Source organism: Sapajus apella, unplaced genomic scaffold (genome assembly GCF_009761245.1).
Source record: "Sapajus apella isolate SASKATOON/1434 unplaced genomic scaffold, GSC_monkey_1.0 scaffold53, whole genome shotgun sequence".
Taxonomy (NCBI): Eukaryota; Metazoa; Chordata; class Mammalia; order Primates; family Cebidae; genus Sapajus; species Sapajus apella.
The window spans coordinates 10,286,614-10,311,807 of record NW_022436993.1 but is presented as its reverse complement, the minus strand read 5'-3'; the positions used below and the strand labels follow the sequence as shown (position 1 = coordinate 10,311,807).

The window sequence follows — 25,194 nt, the reverse complement described above, 5'->3', positions numbered from 1 at the left end:
TTGTTTTTGAAACTTCCTCTCCAGTCCTATGTTTGCCATGTCAGAGCCTCATTTAAAATTCCTGTTGAATATTCCATAGAGTGGGCTTATCATGATTTATTGAATCTACTGTTGAATGCCTAGGTTGTTTAGAATTTTTACAGTGTCGTAGTGAGATTTTTTTTAACATCTATCTTTGTGTTTCTTTAGGGTAGATATCTGGGAGTAAAACTGTTGAGTCGAAGGATTTATATGTTTTCCATGTTAATAGATACTGTCAAATTGTTGAGCAAAACAGGTTTTTACACTCCTGTTGATATCCTGCAAGAACTGTTTCCCCACTACTCAACAAGGATATTAAGATTGTTTGTACATTACTGAGGAAGGGATGCTCATTGACTATCTGTTGAATGAAACAAATTATGATTCTAAAAATAAAGTTGTCATTAAATTACTTCTACTTAAATCATTTCATAAAAGCAGTGCTAATGTACTGAATCTCATTGGAGATGATTCGTGGTTCCTCCTTGTATTGAACACATTTTAGTATTTGAGGAAAAGCTTCTGCTAATTTTATGTTAAATGTCTTCATATGTTATTGTCACACCTAAAACAATGTATATTTTTAGTAATTATGCTCAAAAATATAATAACAACTTGGTGACATACCGTAATTTTTGGAGCCACATAATGGTACCTAAATTTGTATTATTGGGATTTAAATTTGCGATTTCTTGAATTGAGTTAATCCCTCCTATTTACTTAAGCTTTATAGAAATATCTGCTGTTACTGCATATGAAGAAAAGATTAAAACTGGCTACCTTTTTCATCTTTAAGCATGTTTGCGAAAAAGTAAAAAGCCTGTTTGTGGTTGTCTTTTTCTATTCAAACTTACTGTGTTTTGAAAATAAAACATTACCATAACTGTTGAATTAATAATACAACATTAAACTATGCAACTAGCAAACCATGCAGGATTTTTCTTTCTTTCTTTTTCTTTCTTTTTTTTTTTTTGAGACAGAGTCTCACTCTGTCGCCAGGCTGGAGTTCAGTGGTGTGATGACTGCAATCTCTGCCTCCCAGGTTTAAGCGATTGTCCTGCCTCAGCTTCTAGAGTAGCTGCATTATAGGCACATCCCACCACACCTGGCTAATTTTTTGTATTTTTAGTAGAGATGGGGTTTCACCATGTTATCCAGGATGGTCTCGGTCTCCTGACCTTGCTGCCTACCTCCGCCTCCCAAAATGCTGAAATTATAGGTGGGAGCCACTGCACTCAGCCCATACAGGATTTTTCAAGTGTCACACTGTATAAATCAGGGATGGCAAACTCTCAGGCCAAATTTAGCCTGTTGCTTGTTTATTGGAATGCAGACACGTTTGTTTATATATTGTTTGTCTGTAGCTGCTTTTGTGCAGCAGTGGAAGAATTGAATAGTAGCAACAGAGGTCATATGGCCTGCAAAACCTGAAATATTTACTGGTTGGCCATTATAGAATAAATTTGCTTGACCCCTGGTGTAGATAATTTAAAAAGAATCTTTTCAGATCCTCATTTACTGCCATAGCATTCTTTCCTAAAATTGATCTTCCTGAGAACATTCTCTCCTACCATTTGTCATTTTTTCCCCTCTCCTCTCCCGCTTTATGGAAGAAAGGCTTACCCCTTGCCCATAGTAAAGACTACCGTGGTACATTGCCTCAAAGTATGAGGATTACCAGGGATGATTCCAAATATTGGTGTTGGTATTAAGAAAGTAATGACTCTAATGACTAGCTAACACAGCTGAAATGGTTTCATGATTTTGCTTTTAAAAACAGGACCAAAGAGAATTTTCAGCTAGTCCATTAAAAATAATTTTTAATAGTAGACCACTGTCATTCCTGGCATAGAACTCAGAAGATACTGAAAGAACTTAATGATATTGCTATAATAGCTTGATTATATGAACAAATTTCTCCTCACTTTCAACTATAAAAACAAAAAATAAGAATATATTAATAATAATAATTATACATATGAATGTATCTAACGCCTAGAGTATTATCAGTGTACGTATTTTTAGTGCAAAGAAATCTCATATGATCATCAGTAGACTTTCAAGTATATTAGGATACAATTTTAAGGGGGAAATTGAGTGGAAATATGATAAGTTCAAGGAGAAGAAAAACAGTTTGAAATACCTGTCAGAGACTGTGTTTTGAATTGTAATGGTGAGTGCAGCAGATTGCTATTGTTTAAATCCCTTTAAAGGAATTTTTGACCATCTTACGTTAAAATGTCAACACTAATGTCCTGGAAATCTTATCCTTTGTAACCTTTTACACTTATGAAAAATGAGATGTTATCTTTGAAATATGTGAAGGGGTTTATGGGCTTTTAGCAGTCTTTTGTGGGAGACAGAAACAAAATTTGAAGAGCAAAACAGACTGTGAAAGACTGCACTAAGGGCAAGAAATCCACCTGTGCTAGGGGAAGTTATGTTTGGGTGATTGCATTATATAAGAAAATGCTTGCAGAGGCAGACTGGTGGTCTATCTAGAAACCCTATTTCGTTGACACTAAATAATTTTAAATATTGTATAGTATTCTGTAAGCAAACACAACAGAAACGACCTGTGTGTTAATCGACTCACACTTTCATTTGACCTTTTTTTGTGTGTGGTACGCAAACTTTCTGACATGTGCTTTTGTTTTTTAAGACCGCTTAAAAGGAAATTGTGAATCATTTACATTGAAAATTAGTATTTATTTCAAAATACAGAATTCTTTTGACTTGGGAAGAGTTTCTTTCATATACTTATGTCACTTTCACTCTCTGATTAATTTCTCAAGCTATTTTTCTTTTACATAGAACATAATTTTGAAATTTTAAGTAATTACTTTGCTTAGAATTAGTAGTCTTTATTCGCCCTATGTACCTATGTATAGTAGCATAACCATTGTAAAAACCACGCACGGAGAAAGGGTTGTAATTATTTAGTAGTAGTCATGGTAGAGTAGATATGTTTTGACTTTTTGAAAAACATAAATACATATGTACTTATATATCATACAGATGTGTTTATGTAATGATGGTTTCATTAGTTCCATTGTTCTGTACAACCAAAGATTCTGAAATAGATCTGTGTCACTGGTTTTAGATACCTTCCAGCCTTTCCCACAAAGGAAAATAGAGAAACCACTTGTCTTCTTCCTTCCTTTTATGGTTAACTGAATTACTGGTAGAAAGAAAATGTAGAATAAATCCTGAGAGTCCCACTTAGAAGAGTAGCTGTGATACAGCTGAGCTCTGCCTTATTCAAATGGCTGTTGTATTCACCATGGGGGAGAAGGAATGAGCAAGTTGTTAGTCATAAGCAATGCCGTCTTGAGATGGATAGTACACTTGTTGGCATGGCTAAGCTAAAGCTGCTCCGAAACAAAGCAAAATCCTCTAGCATGACATAACAGGTAGAAGAACTCACACGTTGTAAGTTTAAGAGTGGCTCAATTTCTTCTTATTTAAGAGAATCTCTATTAGCAGTTGTATTTATTTATTTATGCATACATGCATACATGGTCTTGCACTGTTGTCCATGCTGAAGTGCAGTGGTGAGACCATAGCTCACTGTAGCCTTGACCTCCTGGGCTCAAGTAATCCTCCCACCTCAGCTTCCTGAGCAGTTTCAAAAATACGTAGAAAACACTTTTAAGGCCCTGATTTCATGTGGTTCTAAAGAGAATAAATACATGGGACACTGAAAACATAAAAGCAAAATTGGAGTTTCCATAACTATAAATTTTGAGAGTTTGTCTAGTTAATAAAGTGAGAACATAAAGTTTCGTAAAAATTGGTTACTTTTTATATTAACTACTTAATTCCTGTAGGATAAAATGGACCAGTTGCTACAGATGTTGCAAAGTACAGATCCCAGTGATGATCAGCCAGACCTACCAGAACTACTTCATCTTGAAGGTAAAACTTGTTTTCTATATACCTTGCAAATAAAGAATACTTAGAGGTTAATAACTGGTGTCCTGTTAAAGAATGGGTTTTGAAAATGATATTAAAAATCGAACATTTCTTACTTCTCCTTGACCCAGGCTCACTTTCATATGCAGTTTAAACCTTGGGTAGAATTTGAATTCTTATAGTTTTCTATCCAAACTACATGTTCTATTCAATATTTTGGAATCTTGTAAAATGAAAAATGTACTTTAAGATTTTGAAATTAATATTTTAGATTAAGTTGGCACCATTATACTTTAAGAAAATCAGTTTTGGGTCCTGTGGACTAAGGTTAATGAATGTATATTTTTATTACTCCAAATTAATTTTTTTCTTTAAATTATATAAATATCTATGAAAGGTTCACATTCTTTTCTTGTACTTTCTTATATTTCTTCAAATCTTGTCATTTTAGCAATGTGTCACCAGATGGGACCTCTCATTGATGAAAAGCTGGAAGATATTGATAGGTAAAAGAATATGGGTACATTATATTGTATACCTTCTTTCCTGAAGCTATCTCTATAAACTGAAAAGTGGGCTATAACTGCCTGTTTTAAAAAAAAATGTTCTGGAGAAACCAATTCTCATTCACTTGTCTTCTGCTAGATGTTGAGTATTAGACTCATTTGTTCTTTTTTTGAAGTGAGGATTCGATTGATCTTTACAATATAGTCAAAAAGACCAGTACAGATAGGTCTTTGTAAAAGCAAGGGCTAGCTGTGTAATCATCTTTGCTGAAGTGGCATTATCAGAGCTCACAAATGACCCATATGTTAGTGACTAGGCAAACCAAGCTATTTCTGGTAGAGTCAGGTACGATAAGCTGGAGTTCTCTCAGCACAGCACCTAATAAACCTTAAACACTTTTGGTTGCCTCAGGGCTAAAATGCAGGATATTTTTGTTATAGGTGAAATTTTTAATAATATCTACTAGTACTACTTTTTGCTATTTTTGATATTTTGTGTGTCATTGTTTAGAACATTATATCATTTCAGCAACAGCTATATTTCACATTATTGTGTCATGTTTCAGAAAACATTCAGAACTCTCAGAACTTAATGTGAAAGTGATGGAGGCACTTTCCTTATATACCAAGTTAATGAACGAAGATCCCATGTATTCCATGTATGCAAAGTTACAGAATCAGCCATATTATATGCAGTCATCTGGTGTTTCTGGTTCTCAGGTAAGCTTTTAAAAGCCCAATTATGTTGTTTTAAATTCTCAAATGTGTGTTCAGGCATCATGCCTGTAATCTCAGCAATTTGGGAGGCCGAGGCAGGAGGATCACTTGAGACCAGGAGTTCAAGACCAGCTTGGGAAACATAGTGAGACCCTGTCTTTTCCAGAAGGAAAAAAATTAACCAGGCTGGGGCATATTCCTTGGTCCCTGCTAATCAAAAGGCTGAGGTAGGAGGGTCGCTTGAGCCCAGGAGGTTGAGACTACAGTGAGCCGTGTTTGCGCCACTGCACTCCAGCCTGGGCAACAGGGAGACCCTGTTTCTAAAATAAATAAATAAATAAATTCTCAAATGCATATGAGATTATTTGGAATAGCTGCGTGAAACTTTCTAAAAGTAATGTTTAGAATTAAAGTTTAACAGATTTTTTACTTGACAATTACAGTATATAATAGAGTAATTATGCTAATAGGCTTTTGTTTGTTTAAAAGAAACTGCTTTTATGTAGGAGTATGTAGCAGAATCACCCATCAAGCTTTTTAAAAATATACAGATATTCCAGTCCCACTCCAGACCTATTGAATCAGAATCTTCAGGGTTGAGGCCTGTATTTTTAAAGTGTCATATGTAATTATTTACTTAAAGACCTTAGTTTTTGTTGAATTTCAGTTGAATTTCTAATGATTACTGAATCTTTCAGAGTTTTTATTTATGTAAAGGTCTATTTATGCTAAGTGCTCTTATTACAAAACAGAAATGAGAGTGAGAGGACACACTTGGAGGTGGTACATATGTTTATAGTATAGATTGTGGTGATGGTTTCATGGGTGTTTATCTCCAAAACCATCAAGTTGTGTACACGCCATATGTATAGCCTTTTGCAGGTCAAACATATTTCAGTAAAGTAGTTTTGTAAAAAGCACAAAATGTTTTAGAGCTAGGAAAACTCTCTTAAACATCTAATAAACTTCTAGTTATCCTTAAAAGGAAAATTTAAATGCAGTGAAAAAAAAATGAGGTAAAAACCTTATTTTTATTATTATAAACCAAGAAAATATAGTACATAATTAAAACTGCTTTACTCTGGAATTCTTCCCTCCTTTACGTGAGAAAGCATGCAAGGCAATATAGAGCCCTCTGCTCTCTTTTCACCCCAAGCAACTATTTCAAGAGCCCCCCTTTCACAAACTCAGCAAGGTGAGGATATAGGGAATAACTAGCCAGATACTCCATTTTTTTCCATGTAGAGTGGGCATGGACTGTGTTCAGATTAATGTTTAGCAGAAATGAGGGGCCAGCATCCTGTAGATGAACAGCTAGGCCCAAAAAACTTGGGGCTAGAGGGCACCTGCTTTAGAGCCTTGATCACCAGTTTGAGACAGAGAAGCAAAAAACCTTCATGTTCAATTTTTGAAGAATGATAAAATACAGGTATGAGGACTGGTATAGCTGTGTTTATAACGAAGACCCTTTGGATCCCCATGTGGGTCTGTTGAACGAAAGTACTAAATGGAAGGAGCTAATGAATACTGCAGAAAATTAGGACACTATATGTTTCAGACTTTGGGTAGTTAAGACTTCGGTCTTTTTAGATTAAAAAATACATTTTTAAATACAGAAGGAGGCAAACAAATCCAGCCTGTTGCCTTTTTTTTTTTTTTTTTTTTTTAAGTAAACTTTTATTGGAACACAGCCACTCTGATTCACCAGAAGAGCTGGATGGTTGTGTCAGAGACCACATGGCCCACAAAACTTAAATATTTACTGTCATGCCCTTCACAGAAAAGTTTGCTGACCCCTGCTTTAGAAAATTAGCTTGCTCTGTTGTTCAGTAAACTGAGTTTAGGTAATGTGTCTTGTATCCATTGCAGTCTATAGCTACAAAACAATGAGTTCAAATACACTTTCCAAATATCCTTTGGGATTCCTTAAAAAATACCAGCATGCAGAATATTAAAATATATTTAATGGGAAGGGAGATTATATTAGTATAAAGTTTCAGGGTCAGTTTCTTTAATGCTTCAGTATGGAGATAAACATGAGTTTAGCTAATGTTTAACTAAAAATGAAAACTGTCCACAGCCTATTTCATTGAAAAGTGTTTTTCATAATGTCTGTTGACAGAAGTAACCTTTAAGAAAGGATTCCAGAGTGGTAATTTTTCTTGTTTTTGTAACTGACTACCTTTACAGAGAAAGTTTGGTGTGCTTATTAAAATTTTAGAATTGAATATGGTTTCTCTTTAACTGTCCCAGGTATATGCAGGGCCTCCTCCAAGTGGTGCCTACCTGGTTGCGGGGAACACGCAGATGAGCCACCTCCAGAGCTACAGTCTTCCCCCGGAGCAGCTGTCTTCTCTCAGCCAGGCAGTGGGCCCGCCGTCCGCAAACCCAGCCCTTCCTAGTCAGCCAACTCAGGCTGCCTACCCAAAGTAATTTGACTATTGATTTTTCTTTGGAGTTAGTGCTGTTACAGCTGGCAAAGTGCCACCAGTTATCTATAACTATAAAATCTGGCTAATAAATATCTGTGGTCAGCGTCATACAGTAGCCCCATTCGTGGTGATGAGTGATTGGAGCCTCTGTGGTGTTACAGGATCAGTCAGCAAGCTGGTCCTCTGCTTCCCAACTCACTGAACTCCTGTAATTTGGTTTCAGCCTGATATTTTTAATACTACTCTTACCATAAGTTTTTATTGTTATTTTTATTTGTATCTATGATACTTGATAATGTCGTTAATGAAATTTACATTTAATGACTATAGCTTGTCATTTTTTCACACATTTTATATAAAATCTAAATCCTGAGATTTAAAAATATATAGTTCTGGGCTGTCTCTTTAAGACAAATATTTTCTTATTTTTGCCCTACTTTGGAATGTAGTTTACATTATAGCAAGGCACCCCATTTGAAACAAGAAGATACAAGAAGATAAGCGCCCTTGTTTCTCAGGAGGCAGTTGGCTGAAGATGTGATGACAGAGGCCCATTTACCTACAGTGCTCTCTGTCATGTAGTTAAATGATTATGATGTAAGTGTTTTTTTGTTGTTGTTGTTTTTTGCTTTAATGGGCCTCTAAGCGGAAATCTTTTCCTTGAAGCAAATAAAGGATGGGCTTTTTTAAGAGCTTACCAATGTGTGTTCTAGAAGTTATGATATTCCGGCTGGCAACAGAAGTTTCTAGGTAGCACAGGCACAACTTCTAGAAACCTTTCCAGCAGAGTGGGGAGTGCCCAGGAATGCTCCTGTCCACCCTCTCTATTGCACTATTCATCCTCAAAGAGTTACGTGTTGGAGGTGCTTGGAGATTTTCAAGCATTATTTTGTTGTCAGATCTAGTATTCCGAAATGACTTTAAGGGCGATGATAATGAGGCCTATTCTAAGTGTCAGAAAACAGGGCCTTCCCTAGTGGGTTATGTAGCTTAGAAAAAAATGTTAATTGTAGCTTGCTGTCTCGCAGAATTTTTTTTTTAAGTTGAGATCTGGTGGAAATGAATACTCTTTTTTCTTTTTTTTAACACTTACAGTGTTTAATTGTTTGTGATACATGTTGAGTATATTTTAGCTGCAGGAAGTATTCTTTTTTTTATTGCATTTTAGGTTTTGGGGTACATGTGAAGAACATGCAAGATTGTTGCATAGGTACACACATGGCAGTATGATGTGCTGCCTTCCTCCCCATCACCTATATCTGGCATTTCTCCCCATGCTATCTCTCCCCAACTCCCCCCCCCCCCCCCCCTGTCCCTCCACTATTTCCCCCCTGCAGACCCCAGTGTGTGATGCTCCCCTCCCTGTGTCCATGTGTTCTCATCGTTCAACACCCACCTATGAGTGAGAACATGCGGTGTTTGATTTTCTGTTCTTGTGTCAATTTGCTGGGAATGATGGTTTCCAGGTTCATCCATGTCCCTACAAAGGACACGAACTCATGGTTTTTGATAGCTGCATAATATTCCACAGTGTATATGTACCACATTTTCCCTGTCCAGTCTATCTTTGATGGGCATTTGGGTTGGTTGGTCTTCACTATTGTAAACTGTGCTGCAATGAACATTCGTGTGCATGTGTCCTTATAGTAGAACGATTTATAATCCTTTGGATATATACCCAGTAATGGGATTGCTGGGTCAAATGGAGTTTCTGTTTCTAGGTCCTTGAGGAATTGCCACACTGTCTTCCATAATGGTTGAACTAATTTACACTCCCACCTACAGTGTAAAAGTGTTCCTATTTCTCCACATCCGGGAGAGACGTATTTGAAGACACTGCTAGGGGTCAGAGAATGCAGGTCCTAGATAACATCTTAGGGATAATGAAGAAGTTCAGAAAGGGCTTTAAATGGCGGTAGTGTAGATAGATTCATAGTGGCAAGATTAGAAGCTGGGAGACCACGGATATTAGGCAAGAAATGATGAGTATTTATTGGCAAGATACAGTGCTATTAATGGGAAAGACTTATTTAGGAGATTAGCAAATAATTACACATTGGGTGACAAGGTTGGGAGATAGCGCACTGTAGAGGTAAGAGAAAGAAATGTTGGCGAATTGCACGGTTTTGCCCCAGGCAACTGGGTCGACGGTGGAACTGTAGATTGAGAATGATTACTGTAATGCTAACATTTAAGGATTATTTAGTATGTGCCGAGCACTGTGCAGTATGCTTTACACAAATAACTTACTTATTCCTCATAATAACCTATGAAGTCGGTAAACTATTACCCCCATTTTATAGATGGGGAAACTGAGACCTGGAGACAGAACTAAAGTCCCATTTAGCGAAGATTCTAAACCAGACATTCTGACTCCAGAGCTCAGCACATAGACTCATATTATGGCAATATTGTGGCCCATACCATTGTAAATAATAGCATGAAATTTGACATCTTCTAATCAACTTTATGTCTCACATATGTGGAGTGATGACAAATAATGCCTTCGGTCACCACATTAGTTACTGAAATGTAGCATTAAATTACTGTCTCATAATAATTACCATCAAATAATGCATTTGTGCAGAGTACGAGAGCATTGAATTTACCAACAATAGATGTATAGGTAATTTAACAATTGGAGGGAGTTTAGAAATAGGCAATATTTTAAAAATTTGCTGTTGTTTTTTGTATAGTTTGTTTTATATTTTTAATACAAATGTAGGGGGAGCATCTTAGTACCTCTCTTTACATAGCTAACCTAGTGTCTTACAGTGGAAATGCATGTATTCAGTTGGAAATAGGAAGACAGGAAATAGAAACAGTAGATAAAGACAGCCCTTTGAAGGATTTTTTTTCGGGGCAGTACACAAGTGGTGGGGCTTGAGATGGGAGTGCTGGCAGCAGAGCAGTGGGAGCAGGAGGCCAAGCTCAGTACCCCAGGGAGTGCAGCTGCAGAGATTGATCAGTGTGCTGGTGAAGCTTGTGCTTCTGTATTTTCAGGGAAATATGAGAAAGGAGGTTATGAGGCCTTCCCTTCCACTAGTCCACTGGGACAGTTCTTGTCAAGGACACTGGTGATCCCCATACTGCCAGACTCCTGGTCAGTTCACCATTCTCCTCCTCCATTTGACAGTTTGCTCTTCCCTCCTCTTTTCTGAAATACTTTCTTCACTTGCCCACGACCGTTCTCTTTTTCCTTCTGCCTCACCGCCACTTCTTCTCAGTCTCATTTGCCTCTTGGCTCTTTATCTTCCTGACTTCAAGGTCCAGTGCTCAGTAGATGGACTGCCTTTTTCTGTTTGCAGCCGCTCCCCAGGGGATCTCATCCAGCCCTGTGGTTTTGAATGCCGTGGATCTGCCAAGGATTCCCAGATGTGTATTTCTGCACCGCACCTCCCGACGGGACAACAGGCATAAATAGCTGACTGCCTATGCATTCTCTTTGCTTATGTATATTTTGGACACCGTACTTGACAGGTCCAAGATCATTACTTTGGTCTTCCCCACACTCCTCCCACCCCAAGTCTCCTGTAGTCCCTTCATAGTGTTCTTTTCAGTGAATGGCCACTCTACCAGTTATTTCTGCCAATTTTTTGGTTCTAAATCTCGGGCATTTTGGACTCTTCTCTTCATTGTCATATTTTGAAGGCATTATCTTCAAAATATATCTAGAATTTGACCCTTTCTCCCATCAACATTATTACCATGGCTCTGCTGCCACTCAGCTCTCTCCTGGTCGATTATAACAGCCTGCAGTCAGCTGTCCTGGTCCAGAGGGAGACTATTAAACCCTATGGAATCTTATCATCCTTCTGCTCAGAACCAGCCAATGTCTTTCTGTCTCACTCAGAGTATAAGCCACAGCACTTACTGTGGCCATCAGGCGCGGTGTGTTCTCCAGCCCTGTCCCCACCACCCCAGCTCTGCTGAGTGATCTTAGCTGCTCTCCCTTTGGCCCCCTCTGCTGCAGAAAACACCTGGTGTTTTCTGTCCTCAAAGCCTTTTGTTTGCCTGAAATGCATTTTCCTAGAGACTCTACCTGGCTGAGTCCCTCAGTTTTTTCACATCTCTGCTTAAATATTGCCTTGTTGGAGAGGCCCCCTATGGTAAAGTAGAATCCCTCGCCCCAGCTGCTCTTGGTCCTCCTTATTGTGCTTTGTTTTTCTTCTTAGCAGTTATAACCACTTGACACATGATACATGTGTTTTTTACCCTTTTTCTCCCACTAGAAAAGAAGCTGCATGGTGGTATAGACTTATTTCCGCAACCGTCCCCCGCCTTTTTTACACAATGCCTGAATAACACATTTTTTAACACAATGCCTGATATCACAGTGCCTAAAATAGCATGTTTGGCACTTGATAGCTATTTAGTAAACGGTTATTAAGTGAATTGACTATATGAATGAATGCTTAATAAATAGCTTTTCCATTTATCTGTAAGTTGCTCCATAAATCAGTATTGATCTAATTGAGTGGTTTTTTTTTTTTTTCTCCACAGTACAATGGTGAGTTCCGTTCAAGGAAACACGTATCCTAGCCAGGCTCCAGTCTATAGTCCTCCTCCTGCTGCTACTGCTGCTGCTGCAACTGCCGACGTCACTCTGTACCAGAATGCAGGACCTAATGTGTCCCAGGTGCCAAACTATAACTTAACATCATCCACCCTGCCTCAGCCTGGAGGCAGCCAACAGCCACCTCAGCCACAGCAACCATATTCTCAGAAGGCTCTGCTATAGGACATGGTGTTCCTCTTGGCAGACGCCTGCTAAATGCCACTGACAATGTTATGAGATTCATTACTATCTTAAGATGTGTGTATCCTCAGCTTATAGGAATCTCTCTTGGTCAACAAGTTCAAATATTCGAGAAGGTAGAACTCTCTTCAATTGACACTGACTTTTTAGAGGTTCTCCCCTCCTGCTCCCCCAGAAGAATGAAACTACTTACAACATTTAATTCCTTTCATAATATGAAAGCATCGATACAAGGTTATTTGTCTCGTAAACCTGGTCCGCAAAAAGTCCAACTTACAAAAACTGCTGTGGCAAATGTTATGTACATATATTGATATGTAACTGCATTAGTGGCCATATTGAATCACAGTGGTGATCATGTGAATATATTTAACATTGTGTAAAATTAATTTACAGTGCTATTTTATTTTAATCATAAACAACTACCATGTTTCTTAATGTTCTGTGTAAATTTAAGGTAATTACACTATCCTTTTAAACTGCAAGAAAACAAAGTTGTAGCGTATTTACATGAAGGCATTATGTTGTTGTGTATTTCAGTTTCACATTAAACTGAACCTTTTACTAATTGTAAGCTAAGCAAATGTATATATATACATACATATACACACACACACACACACACACACACATATATGTGTGTATGTATATATATGTATATATATAAACACGTCTCTCTGTAGCCTCTGCGTACTACTAGCTGTCATCACACCAGCGTACAGTAGCTAAATTTTTGGTGCAATTATAGTAAATGATAATGTTCCCTTTTGAACTTTTACATTTTGGCATGACATTTCAGAATATTGTGGGACCATGAGACAAAATTAAGTAGGATCACATTCTTTATTTCTTATTTTTCAAGAAATGATGTTGGTTTACCTTTTCCTAGTTGAAGATAGTAATTAGGTTTGTAAGCTGTATACTGTGTTTATTGGTGGCAGTAACACCAAAGATAGAGGCAATCGATAGAAATTTTTAAACGGGAAAGAAAATCTGAATTACACTACATTTTCAAAGTCTCTTGTAATTATTCGGAATATCAACAAAATTTGATTTATCTGTCTTATCCCATTGCTAGTCTTTTAAATATGTCTTTAACACATTGTATCCTTTAATTCTTCATTAAAATGGAAATAAGTAGATGTTTCAAAGTAATCTACATTCCTGGCTTTGCTTAACAGTTTATATATTTATTGTCTTTCAAACTGGATTTTTGGGCTGCTTTTTCCGGTCTTTTAAAAATTTTACTGGAATTGTTTTGGCTTCCTACTTGAGAATATTTTCAAATGAATGCTTTTCTTTTAATTCATGCGAAAACTTTTTCCATTGACACTGTAATCTTAAATATTTACAATTTCCCTGGCTAGGCCATACTATTATTTTGACACTACTTAACTGAAAACTTGAGTTGAACATCATATTTAATGAATTGATTTAACAGTTTTTATACTGTAAATGAAAATTTGACTTTTATTTTCTAAGACTGTTGTAATCAGGTAGTCTGTATTTTCTTTTTGGGAGAAGATTACCTCTTTGGTGAGTAATCTTAAGGGTGACTAATTTCACAGGCTCAGATTTAAAGCACAGTAGTTTTAAATCTGAGCCTGTGAAATTAGTCACCTGTAAGATTACTTAAGGGTAACCTAAGTGTTTTGCTCGAGTGTTTTGTTGTGGTTTCCTGTGTTAAAAGTATGTTGCCCTTCCCTGAAGTCAAATTTTACATTTTAAATATTATGTTACTTTTTGATAAACATCATCAATCAGATTATAATCTTTTCCACTCCAATTTGAACACTGTGGTTTAACTGATACACTTTTCCCCAATTTCTCTTTTTTCTTTTGATAAATACCTGTTTACCAATGTTAAATGTATCATTTCCCCTTATTAATTTTGATATCTTTCATGCTGTAAAATCAATGACATATTCTCTAGTATGATTTTTGTCCCATAAAAGTCAAAGAACAGTGAATAGAAAAAACTACCCTTATTACAACCCATATACATTTTTCTTTACCTGTTACATTACCAGGCTTATAAAGATTTAATTGATGACTTCTTTAAAACTGTTACTGTAATAGTGTATATCTTTCAGTTATTTAAAATGAGAATACCGGGGGAAAAACTCCAGTGAAAATGAAGCACTGGCTTTTCCTTCAGATGACATGACGGGGGTAGAAATAGGAGGGGCCAGTTAGGATCATGAATGATCTAAAGTTCTGAAACCTGGATGCCTTGCACTTTGAAGAAATCTTTTCATTAATAGCTGACCTTATTTTGAAGGAATAGAATAATTCATAAAATGAACTAACTGTAACATAGGCTGGGCCCCGTGGCTCACGTCTGTAATCCCAGCACTTTGGGAGCCAAAGCGGGCAGATCATTTCAGGTCAGGAGTTCAAGGCCAGCCTGACCAACGTCGTGAAACCACGTCTCTACAAAATGCCACTGGGTGTGGTGGCAGGTACCTGTAACCCTAGCTACTCAGGAGGCTGAAATGAGAGAATTGCCTGGACCCGGGATACAGGTTGCAGTGAGCCGAGATCATGCCACCACATTCCAGCCTGGGTGATAGAGCTGAGACTTCATCTCAAAAAAAAAAAAAGAACTAACTGTAATATAAACTTCTGTGAAGCAAATTTTCTCTTCTTTTTAAAATAAAATTTGAGTGTTTTTCATAAAATAGTGACATCTAAATGGAAAAAAATTGAATCCAGTTACAATCTAGCATCAGTAGCCAACAGACCCAGGGCCAATTGGATGTGATGTTCTTCCAGTGCCCTGAACTTGTAGGTGGATTTGTAATGCATACTAGTGTGATTTTACAGTCTCTTCTAACCCACCATTCTCCATAACTGTTATGTGCCTACAGATTTCTTTTTTCATATGCTTCTGGCGCTTTGTTTCTATAATTCATAGTTTCTGCATTTAAAATCCTTAATAGACCAGTATCTTTCTTCTCTGATAGATATAGCTTTCCTATGCGATACGTATAATTTAGTTTGCAAACATCTTTTTTCCACAGCTTCAAGTTTATATGAGACAAATTAGCCCCCTACCTAATAAACTATGCAACTATAAAAATTATGGAATTATTTTCCAGAGTGAGATTTATTGGTATAATGGCTGAAATTTTCATCTGTTTAATGTACAGTAAAATCACTATTTTCTTTTCTCATCTGTTTTCTTGGTTTACTTTCCAGCTGTAATCACGATGGCTTGCCTTCTATCATTTTTTAAATAATAGCAAAGCTATAGTTTACATTTTTCAGTTGTATCATTTTCCTTTTTGTGGATTAACTCCTTGTACCCCTTAGAATAAAATATGTAGAAGAAACTTAACGTAAACATTTTCTCAAAGGCCTTATGTTCAATTATCTTTTATTTTAGAATCATGATTCCATTAAGTGTTCTTGTCAATTACCAAGATTGTTTTCTGTATTCTTTATACTGACATGGCCACTACACCCCCATGTTTTTAAGCAAAGCTGCCTTCATTGTATTGTGTATCCTTCCTTAGAATGGTCTTCTTTTGAAATTACTTAGTACTTGGTAGTATCTTTTTCTGAAATTTTCCAATCTTCAAAAATGTTCTTTCCTATGACATTCTAGAACACTTTAAATCTCAGTATTTAAAATTCTGGATTTCCTTGATGAACAAAACTGGGCATTTTATTGGTGCTAACTTGTGGCCAAACCACACTTGGCCGATTCGCTGATTCCCTAGCTTCTGCTAACACTTCTCACTGCCATTACTGTCTTCTGCTGCTGCTGTTAGACCTAGGATTTCTGTTAATAAATTATTGAGTCAGTAATCCCCTGGATAAAAGCAAAAGAGACTGATTTTAATGGTCTTTTGGTGGTCAGAGACTTAAAAAGTCATGTCTGTTTTATACAACAGTTGTATCCAAAGATTTTGACTAGATACCCTGATGAGTAACATTTTTTGAGCCTGTAGCCTTAAAAATATGTATGTATATTTATTCACAAGTTTTACAAGTTCTGCTGTATTAATTCATATTGTACATTATGAAAATCCTCAAAAAAATAGAAATCTTAAAAGGGTGAGATAAAAATTTATTCATAGAAATTTAAATATTTTCTTTCTATATCTTAGTGGTTTGTCTCTGCCCTAGAATATATGAACCCGATTTGGAGACCACTTGTTTTAGAGGCTAAGATTAAACAGGCAGGGGTGTAGAATGCTAAATTGATCCCTTGAAGTAGGTATCTATTACTATAAGTGGCACTTTCTCAAAAAAACTGTTGGGAAATGTACATATCTTCAGAAAGATTCGAAGAGTGATACATTGAACGTATAAATACTATTCATCTAGATTTGCTAATCATTAAAAATTTGCCACGTTTTATCTCGTGTATGTTTATGCACGTGTGTGTGTGTATATATATATGTACATATATATATATATGCGTATATATATATATATATATATATATAAAGGAGTTTATTTGAATACACACACATACTTTATTGTGTGAACAGATGCATTCTAAACATTGTAAACTATATTTCTAAGTACTTCATCTTATATCTTGTAACAGACATGTTATAAACATTGTAAAGTATATTTCTAAGTACTTCACCTTGTATCTTGTAAGGATATGGACAGTTTCCCACATAACCTAAACCATTTTCATATCTAAGAAAATTAACAGTAATTCTGTAATACATTGTTATTGAATGCCCCTCAAACTGTCTTTTACAGATTTGTATATATTTTAAATCCAGGATCCATTCCAGGAATATATAACCACGCTCATAATGTCCTTTGATTCTCCACTAATCTGGGTTAATCTCTTTGTCATCTCCCCCCAGTGCTTCATGACAGTGACCTTTTTAAAGACCCATGCCAGTTGTCTTGTAGAATTTATTGTACTCTGGATTTCTAATTTGATGCTGTATTCTTATTGTCTCAACTTTATTACTTAAAAGAATTGCAATCAGAACCATATGAGTTCTGGTTAGAGGTAATGAAATTAAACTTTTCAGGCTTGAATGGGAGGCTGTACCCATAAATGAACGTTGTTAACCCTAACATGTAGCTGCTCTGTGATGGACCGTATCCTCAGGCTACTGATGCTGCTGTAGGTTAGCACAGCTTGTTCTTCATCTTGAATTGCATTCAGAGTAGCTGAAGAAAATGTGTGCCCTTTCTCAATTCAAACCCAAGTCAGCTTTTCTTCATTTATTCACCCACCTTATTCACTCTGGATGGCTTTTAGGTAATTCTTGAAATGCAGTCAGCAAATAGAGTTCTGTGTTTTTAGCTGCATACATTTTGGCATGTTTGTTTTGACTTCTCATGACCCTAGTCATAACCTTCTGTTAAGGCACCGAAATCACTGAAGGGGAGGGAAAATCCTTTCTTTTTAAAAGTTCTAATTATTACTTATTTTCCTCATGTTGGTAACCACACTGGAAGCAGACTGAATAAAATACATAACCACAGTCAATTTGAAACACATGCATATTACAGTAACATATGCCATCAGCTTATTAAAGAGCTAGTTAGGACTTGTTTCAGTTGGTTAATGGCATTTAAAAAATAGAATAAATGTTTGTAATCAATTGTTTCTATGGCAGGATACATCAGGTTTCTTAACTGCAGAGTGATCACATTATATTGTTACTTTAGAAAAAGATACACTATATAAACAGTTAAGAATGTTTTCAGTTAATTATAGGTGATATTGTCTGTTAGCCAGGTAAGATGCCAAACAGGAAAATTTATGTGAAATGTCCATGCATGGTTATTTTTCTCTGAACCAAAAACACAGAAAAAAATCTGTTTACTGTTTCAGAATTTCTATTTCTTCAGAGAAAAGGGCTTGATATAAGTATCTTTGATATTCTCTAATTTATAAATATAATACGCGCTAAAGAAGTGGCTGAAAATGACTGAAGAAGTCGTAATCAGGAATACAGGTAAATTCACTTAGAGGCGCCGTTCTAACAAGTTCATTCCTGTAAAAGGTGGATGGCTCATGAGAAAGTGTTTTCATTGATGGGTATTGAAAATGTGTCATACTTTGCGAATACATGGATTTCTTTTAAAGAAAGGGCTGGATAGTGGTGATGGTATTTTGGGTTGAAGATAAGAGTAAGAGCTAAATTAAGTTGTAGGAATTGACTCGTCTGTTTTGCTATGAAGTGGACATTTCAGTTCACGGCTCTAGGAATTCAGAGAACTAGATCCAGATACATGTTTTGTTGAAAGAATATCTTGGTAGGTATGTGATTTGAGGCAGCTTCACGTATCCTTCTGGGTCGTCTACTTACTTACGCATTGTAGGGCTAATGTAACTACATGATCTTTTGTAGCTTGTAGAAATTTTGTGTTTTATATCATCTACCTCTGCCTACCTTGAATATCCCTGTCATTAAGGCTGAATAATTCACCTATGACATTGAGTAGAGCTGGGTACCATGGTACTGAAACTTGGCGCATGATTTCCAGCACGTAGTCATGGCAATGTACTTTCTGAACGTAATCTGGGGGTAGTTTATCTCCATTAGTATCTGGTGAGCCATTTGTTCTGAGTGATTCCACCAGGAACATCTGCATTCCAAGTAGAAGCGCTTCAGTCGTAGTACTTTCACTTTCATGGGTGTTGGTTTGAAAAAATAAAAATAAATAGTTACAACTCTGGGGCATATACTGTATTTGTATACTGCTTCACACTAAAGGAGGTAAGTAGCATCAGACACATGAAAGTTTATTCTTGATGTTCTTGTAGGCAAAGTAGCATTTTGTTCTTGGTGAACTGAAAATGATCATGTTGCCAGTACAACACACTTGCCATTCTTTAGCTGTTTTGATGCTGAGATACTAGAGTACTATGAAAATTAGTAGTTTCCATCTTTTGTGCTAGCTAAGATTGTCTACCAAGTAAGGTGCAAAATCAGTGATTTTTTTTTTTTTTGCATCACAAATATTTGGCCCAGAAAAATGTAATTATATACCGCTCAGTGACAAGTTATTAATATAAAGAAGTATTAAAGTAGACATTAAATTCAAGGAAGGTTGATTTGCTTTTAAAATAAACTTTTTTCTTGTGTTGTCAGTTATATTTATTTTATATAGTTTTCTAAAACAATTCCAAGATTAAAGAATACTTGTTTTTAGTTTTCCTATTTGCACTTTAGAAGATTAGGTACCATGCTGGCGTTTAAAAAGCTTTCCCAAATTAGTTTATATTATTTAATGGAATCTGATGAAGAGGTTGCAGCTTACTTCAAGTACCAAGTAAACTAGATAAGGCTTTTATGCTTGTTGAGGGGGAAGGACAAACAGTTGTTTATCGGATTGTGTTGTCTTCCTTTTAAACAATTACCTTTTAAAATCTTTATTGCTACCTTTGCTAGTTTTTTTTGTTGTTGTTGTTGTTTTTTTTTTTTTTTTTTTTTTTTAATAAGAATGGTCACAGAAAGGAGTACTGGTAGAATTATACCAAAAAACAGGAAGAAAAGAATTCTTATAGTAAATACCAATTCGGTGTTTATACAGTTAATGCCTTTTTCTTTCTTTAAAAAAAGCAACTAGATTCTAATAGATTTTAGTGAAGTGTTTTAATATCAAAACATCAGAACAGTCTCATTTCATGCAGACAGTCGCTGAAATGAAATTGATTTACATGGGGTGGGGGCAGGTAAAGTGGGTTCTCTTCAGGTTAAGTCAGCATTTTATGTGTAAAGACCTACTAGCTAGGATAGAATTACGTTAGCCTACAAGTTAATGACTGTGCTTTTGCTTCCATCATTAAGCTAAGTGGTAGAGTATTTCTGCTGTTCTTCATGCCTCTTGTGTTGAAAAAGAATAATTTTCTTAAGGTTTTTAGCATGATGGAAGCAATCCATTTTTGTTTTAACTTTTCACGAACATTTGTAGATATTTAACTGTGCTGACTTGTATATTTGAAAAGCAAATATACCCCCAAATTTTAATTTGTCAGAACATAGTGAAGCATGGTTTTGTTTATCATCAAGTGGGGAAAATTTAAAGTTGAATAAGTGTCTGGTTTATGCTAAATGTTTGTTTTATGTATGTAGTAATTGAAAATGGTCTCAGGGAATTTTTTTTTTCAAAGTTTAATGGAAGATAGTGGTATTAAAAGCTAAAGGGGTGGTGTTTAGGTAATATGTTTTAGTAGTTTTGTCGCAAGTAAATATTTTGAGATTAAAATTTTGATGTGCTAATGCTCGTTTTTGACCAAGTGGTAAACATCACTAAATTAAAATTGAGTAGCATGGTCTAAATTACTGTTTAATGTCTTTTGAAAGTGACATTTCTAAATATTAATTCTTGACTTATTAATCAAATGCTATTTATAACTCATTTGTTTCTAGATGTTTATTCCAAGAGCTGTCATTTGAGAAATGTAAAATGTTATACAGAATGCTTAAAATCAAGGAAATCTGAACACTAGGGGTGGCTTCCGGCAGACGCTTCTTGGATATTGGACTTCAATTGCTATCATTTTGATGAAATGATGTTCATAATAGAATGCAGTGAATTCTGTTAATGTACACTTGCCTCCCAAAAATAATAGTGCTCTGCAAAAATGCACAATAAAGAAGCCTTAGGATTTATGGGGAAAACTGCATTAGAGGCACAACACCCCAAAACTTAAGCAGTGACATACCCAAGAATAAAGATAGGAACTTAATAAGAGCTGCACGGTTTGACACATGTTAAATGGTTAATAAATATGTCGCTTTACTTTGGAAAAGACCTGAAGTGTGCCTGTCGAAGTAACCGTAGGAAGGGTTGCAGCTCGAGAGTTACAGTGCAGCTGTGGAAGGAGAGTCAGCTGAAACCAGAGGGTGAGTTCTAATCCCACGAGTAGATAAGTGTGAACTCAGTACTTGCGGTGAATGGAGGCTGCTGGTGGTGGGTTGAGGTGTGTATGTGTGTGCACGCATGTTCTATGTGTTCCGATGCTGGGTGTGGTTTTCTACATTTCACCCAGCACAGCTCCTGGATGAAACCATCCATAAGCAAATTGTCAAATTTATGTTCTGCTCATATTATTCCTTTCTGATACCAATATTGACTTTAAAAGACATTTCGTGATGGAGAATGAGTGGCTAATTGCCATTTATTTCTACCTAGAAAAATACTCTTTGTACTTCTAAATGAATAAGAATTGTCGACAACATCTAAGATAAAAAACTCTTCTTCCTTACCAGATCAGAAATGATCCCAACCGAACATGTAAACACATTTAGATTCAAATAATTATTTTATGTATTTTGCTTAAAATATACAAAATCTGTGAGAAATTAAATGCCCTGTAAACCTGGTAAGAAAACACAAAACACATAAAGCCTGTGAGAAATTTTACGCCCTACAATCCTACATCTCCCCCAGAAAATGGAAAGGAAATAAAATTAAGGATAAATATCCCTTGTTGAGATAAGTGGTCACAGCCATTATGCCGTTAAATTATTTTTGTTTATTAACTGTTGATGGTTTGGCCTTCATTGGCTTGAGTGTTTACACCATTTTCAAGATCCACTAGCACCCTTCTTAAGTTTTACATTTCATAGCACTAAATATGGCAGGCAATTTAAATATTTAAGTACCTTTAGAAATCAGAAAACTTGAATCCAGGTCTTTTTACAAGTTCATTTTGATAACAACATGAAAACTTACTGAAAACAAAACAATAAGGAAACACAGCAATGAGTCCACTCGTGGTAAAATTTAATTGTTACACCACATAAGGTCTTTCGCACAAGTCCTCCCTCATTTATGTGTTCTACAAGCTCATTTGCAACATAAGTTCTAGGCAGCATTTTGGAACAATGCTGAATTTGGTGCCTATGGTGCCAGGCTGGGGTCTAAACCCCAGTTAATCCATGATATAACCAGAGTGTAGCGTTGTGTTACTGGTATGTCTAGCTCATACCCTTTGAGTGCTTTATAGGAAGGCACATTGCCTTGTCCAAGGGAGATTGCTAGAGGCACATCTCCTAGTGGCCACCCATGGGTTCTGAGGCTCCTCCACCTCCCTGGAAGTGGTGGGGTGTCTCATCGCTACCCTCAGAATACCTGGTCTGGGCCGGTGTGCTGTCACCCTTCTGTGGGAGTCCCAAAGATACATCTACCTGCCTTCTTTCCACTTTGACAACCTTACCTGATCCATGGAAAGACTAAAGACAATTTCTCAGCTCCTCCTTTTCTCTCCCCGAAGCAAGTTTGTGGTTTTCCAGTGGCCCCCAAGGCTGAACTGAAACAGAAGCCCTAGGCAGGCTAATTTGATACCTGTTGATCATGATAATCCTTAAATTTGTTTATTTTCATTACTTTTTTCTGAGAGGCTATACCTTGTATATTCATCCGAGGAATCCGAAGCTCTGCACCCATCCTTAGAGGCAGCTGAGCAACCAGCTGTTATTGGAGCAGGGTCCTTGGTGGCGAGCGGGGCAGGGAAAAGGAAGGTGGTCGTTTTCCTCCCCCTAAACACCTCATCAAACAATCTTCTCATCGTAATGCTCTCTCAGGGTTTCAAACTAGGTAAACCTTTGCCCTGACTTGCTCTTCATTCTTAACTGGGGGAAAATGCAAATATACCAAAGAGTGAGTATAACTAATCAGGAAAATCTGTTCCTTTTCTTCTGGACATTTATGAGTTGGGAAAGAGCCTGATAAGAAAAGAGATGTGCTTTCCTGCTTCCTGGTTCAACTGTCCCTTTAGTGAAATGGGAAGCAAGGGTAGTGGGGATGGCACGGGGCAGGCTATGCAAGAGAAACTCCCACCGCCCAAGAGAGGCCTTGGTCCTGGGGGATTCTCCCTGTGTGTGGTCATTTCCTTTTTTTTTTTTTTAAGATGGAGTCTCATCCTGTTGCCCAGGCTGGAGTGCAATGATGCAATCTTGGCTCACTGCAACCTCTGCTGCTCAGGTTCAAGCGATTCTCCTGCCTCAGCCTCCCAAGTAGCTGGGACTATGGGCATTTGCCACCATGCCCGGCTAATTTTTTGTATCTAGTAGAGATGGGGTTTCACCATGTTGGCCAGGCTGGTCTCGAACTCCTGACCTCATGATCTGCCCACAGCCTCCAAAAGTGCTGGGATTACAGGCATGAGCCACTGTGCCCAGGCAGTCCTTTCTTAAAGACTGCAGAGCTGTCGCTCCCCAAAACTTTCAGGAAATAAAATTACCCTGTGATTCAAATTGACAACATAGTAGAGAAGGAACTGCAGTAGGAGATGGATACCTTAAAGCTGAGGTTAAATGCTGCTGGCTCAGCCAGATCTAGTGTTTTATTTGGCCTACAGAGTTAAAAAACGTTTTTTAAATAGATGATTTTTCATGTCTAGGTGATTTCCCACCACCAAAAATCCAGACTTTTGGCTTCTTGAAAAATCCCAGATCTCACAATGTGAGAAAATTTTATGGGAATCAATGGTTACCATGAAATATAATCCCACCAAAATAGCTTACACTGTTGGTTTTTAAGTTTAAATTAATTCAGATGAAATCAGATTTAAAATTCAGTCCCCCATTTGCACCAGCCCATTACAAGTGCTCAATAGTCCAAATAAACAGGGAGGTCTTAGATCCACCCTCTCTTTAAAGCAGGAAGCAATGCTTCAGATATCCCCTGGGTCAGGCAAAAAAGTGAAGTATGACAAGATGCTCTCCGTGACCTCTAAAACCTCTTCTCAGCCTTTGACCTTGGCCACAGTCCTTGCCAGGCTTGCACAGACCAGTTTTAGCAAGAATCCTGCTAAGTCAGTTTAGAGAGAAGCCCTCCTGCTCTTGAAATCTGATCAAATTCCTCATCTTCCACCCTGGATATCTGATCACCCTGGCCGGCTCTTAGCAAGAGTCTTCCCTATGGTCAAGGCTTGCTCTTAGTGATTTTCCACCCATGGGCTACTCCCCGCCACTCTTGGCTGTAAGTCCCCAACTGTCTTTACTGTGTCCCACTGAGCCCAGTTCTGGGCGCAAGTCTGTTTTCCCTGTTGCATTAGTTTCTGTATAAAATCTCTCTTCACTGCTTTGACGAGAGTCCATCGCTGGTTCTCTTCAACAGTCAGGAGGGCTCAGTAGCAAACTGGAGACAGCATGGATAGTTGTGGGAACGCAGGCCTCACTTTTTTTAAATATGGCTGCTAGAAAATTTAACATGGCACACGTGATTCACATTCCGTTTCTGTTGGACATTGCTGGACTGTGGCTTCTAGGATCTGGCCCTGATCCTAAAGAACGTGCAGACTCTGGAATGGGTCCTCATGAGCCCTTCCTCGTGCTGTTCAGACCTTTATTTAATTCCCTTTGTTTGAGCATGGGCAGGACGTGTGACTTGCTGGAAACCAGCAGACTATGGCAAATGTGATGGGCCATCACTCCTTGCTGACGTTACGTCATGGTTTTGCTGGCAGGCTGAGCTTGGAAGCAGGGCCTTCCCAAGATGAGCCTCTAGAGAACCCAGCCCTGGCCAACACTGTGATCACAGCCTTGAAGAGGACTCAGGTAAGCCCTGCCCAGACTCCTGGCCCACAGAAACTGTGAGGTAATCAGTGTAGGTTGTTTTAAGCCATTATATGTAATTCATTATGCAGCAATAGAAAACATGTGACCAGGAAGGGCAGAGGCACATGGAGAACTTTGGAAATCCAGCAAAAGGAGGGTGCAGGACGGGAGGAGGGTGAGCACCGAAAACTACCTCACTGTACTCACCATCTGGGTGATGAAGTAATTTGTACGCCAAACCCCTGACACAATTTACCCATGTAACAAAAGTGCATATTTACTCTGGAACCTAAAATAAAAGGTGGGAAGAAGGCCGGGAGTGGGGGCTCACACCTATAATC

At 37.3% G+C, this 25,194-nt stretch overlaps 1 protein-coding gene across 5 annotated transcripts in view; it reads left to right on the top strand.

Annotated features, from left to right (window-relative positions):
- STAM (signal transducing adaptor molecule) overlaps window positions 1-12,924 on the top strand; it is a 64,945-nt gene extending 52,021 nt beyond the window's left edge. For all 5 annotated transcript variants that reach the window (XM_032243957.1, XM_032243960.1, XM_032243961.1 and 2 more), the window contains 5 exons: window positions 3,852-3,939; window positions 4,388-4,442; window positions 5,009-5,162; window positions 7,413-7,588; window positions 12,095-12,924. In XM_032243957.1, the coding sequence (XP_032099848.1) occupies window positions 3,852-3,939; window positions 4,388-4,442; window positions 5,009-5,162; window positions 7,413-7,588; window positions 12,095-12,332 (711 nt within the window). In that variant the 3' untranslated portion in view covers window positions 12,333-12,924. The remainder of the gene's footprint in view (window positions 1-3,851; window positions 3,940-4,387; window positions 4,443-5,008; window positions 5,163-7,412; window positions 7,589-12,094) is intronic.
- The last annotated feature ends 12,270 nt before the right edge of the window (window positions 12,925-25,194 follow it).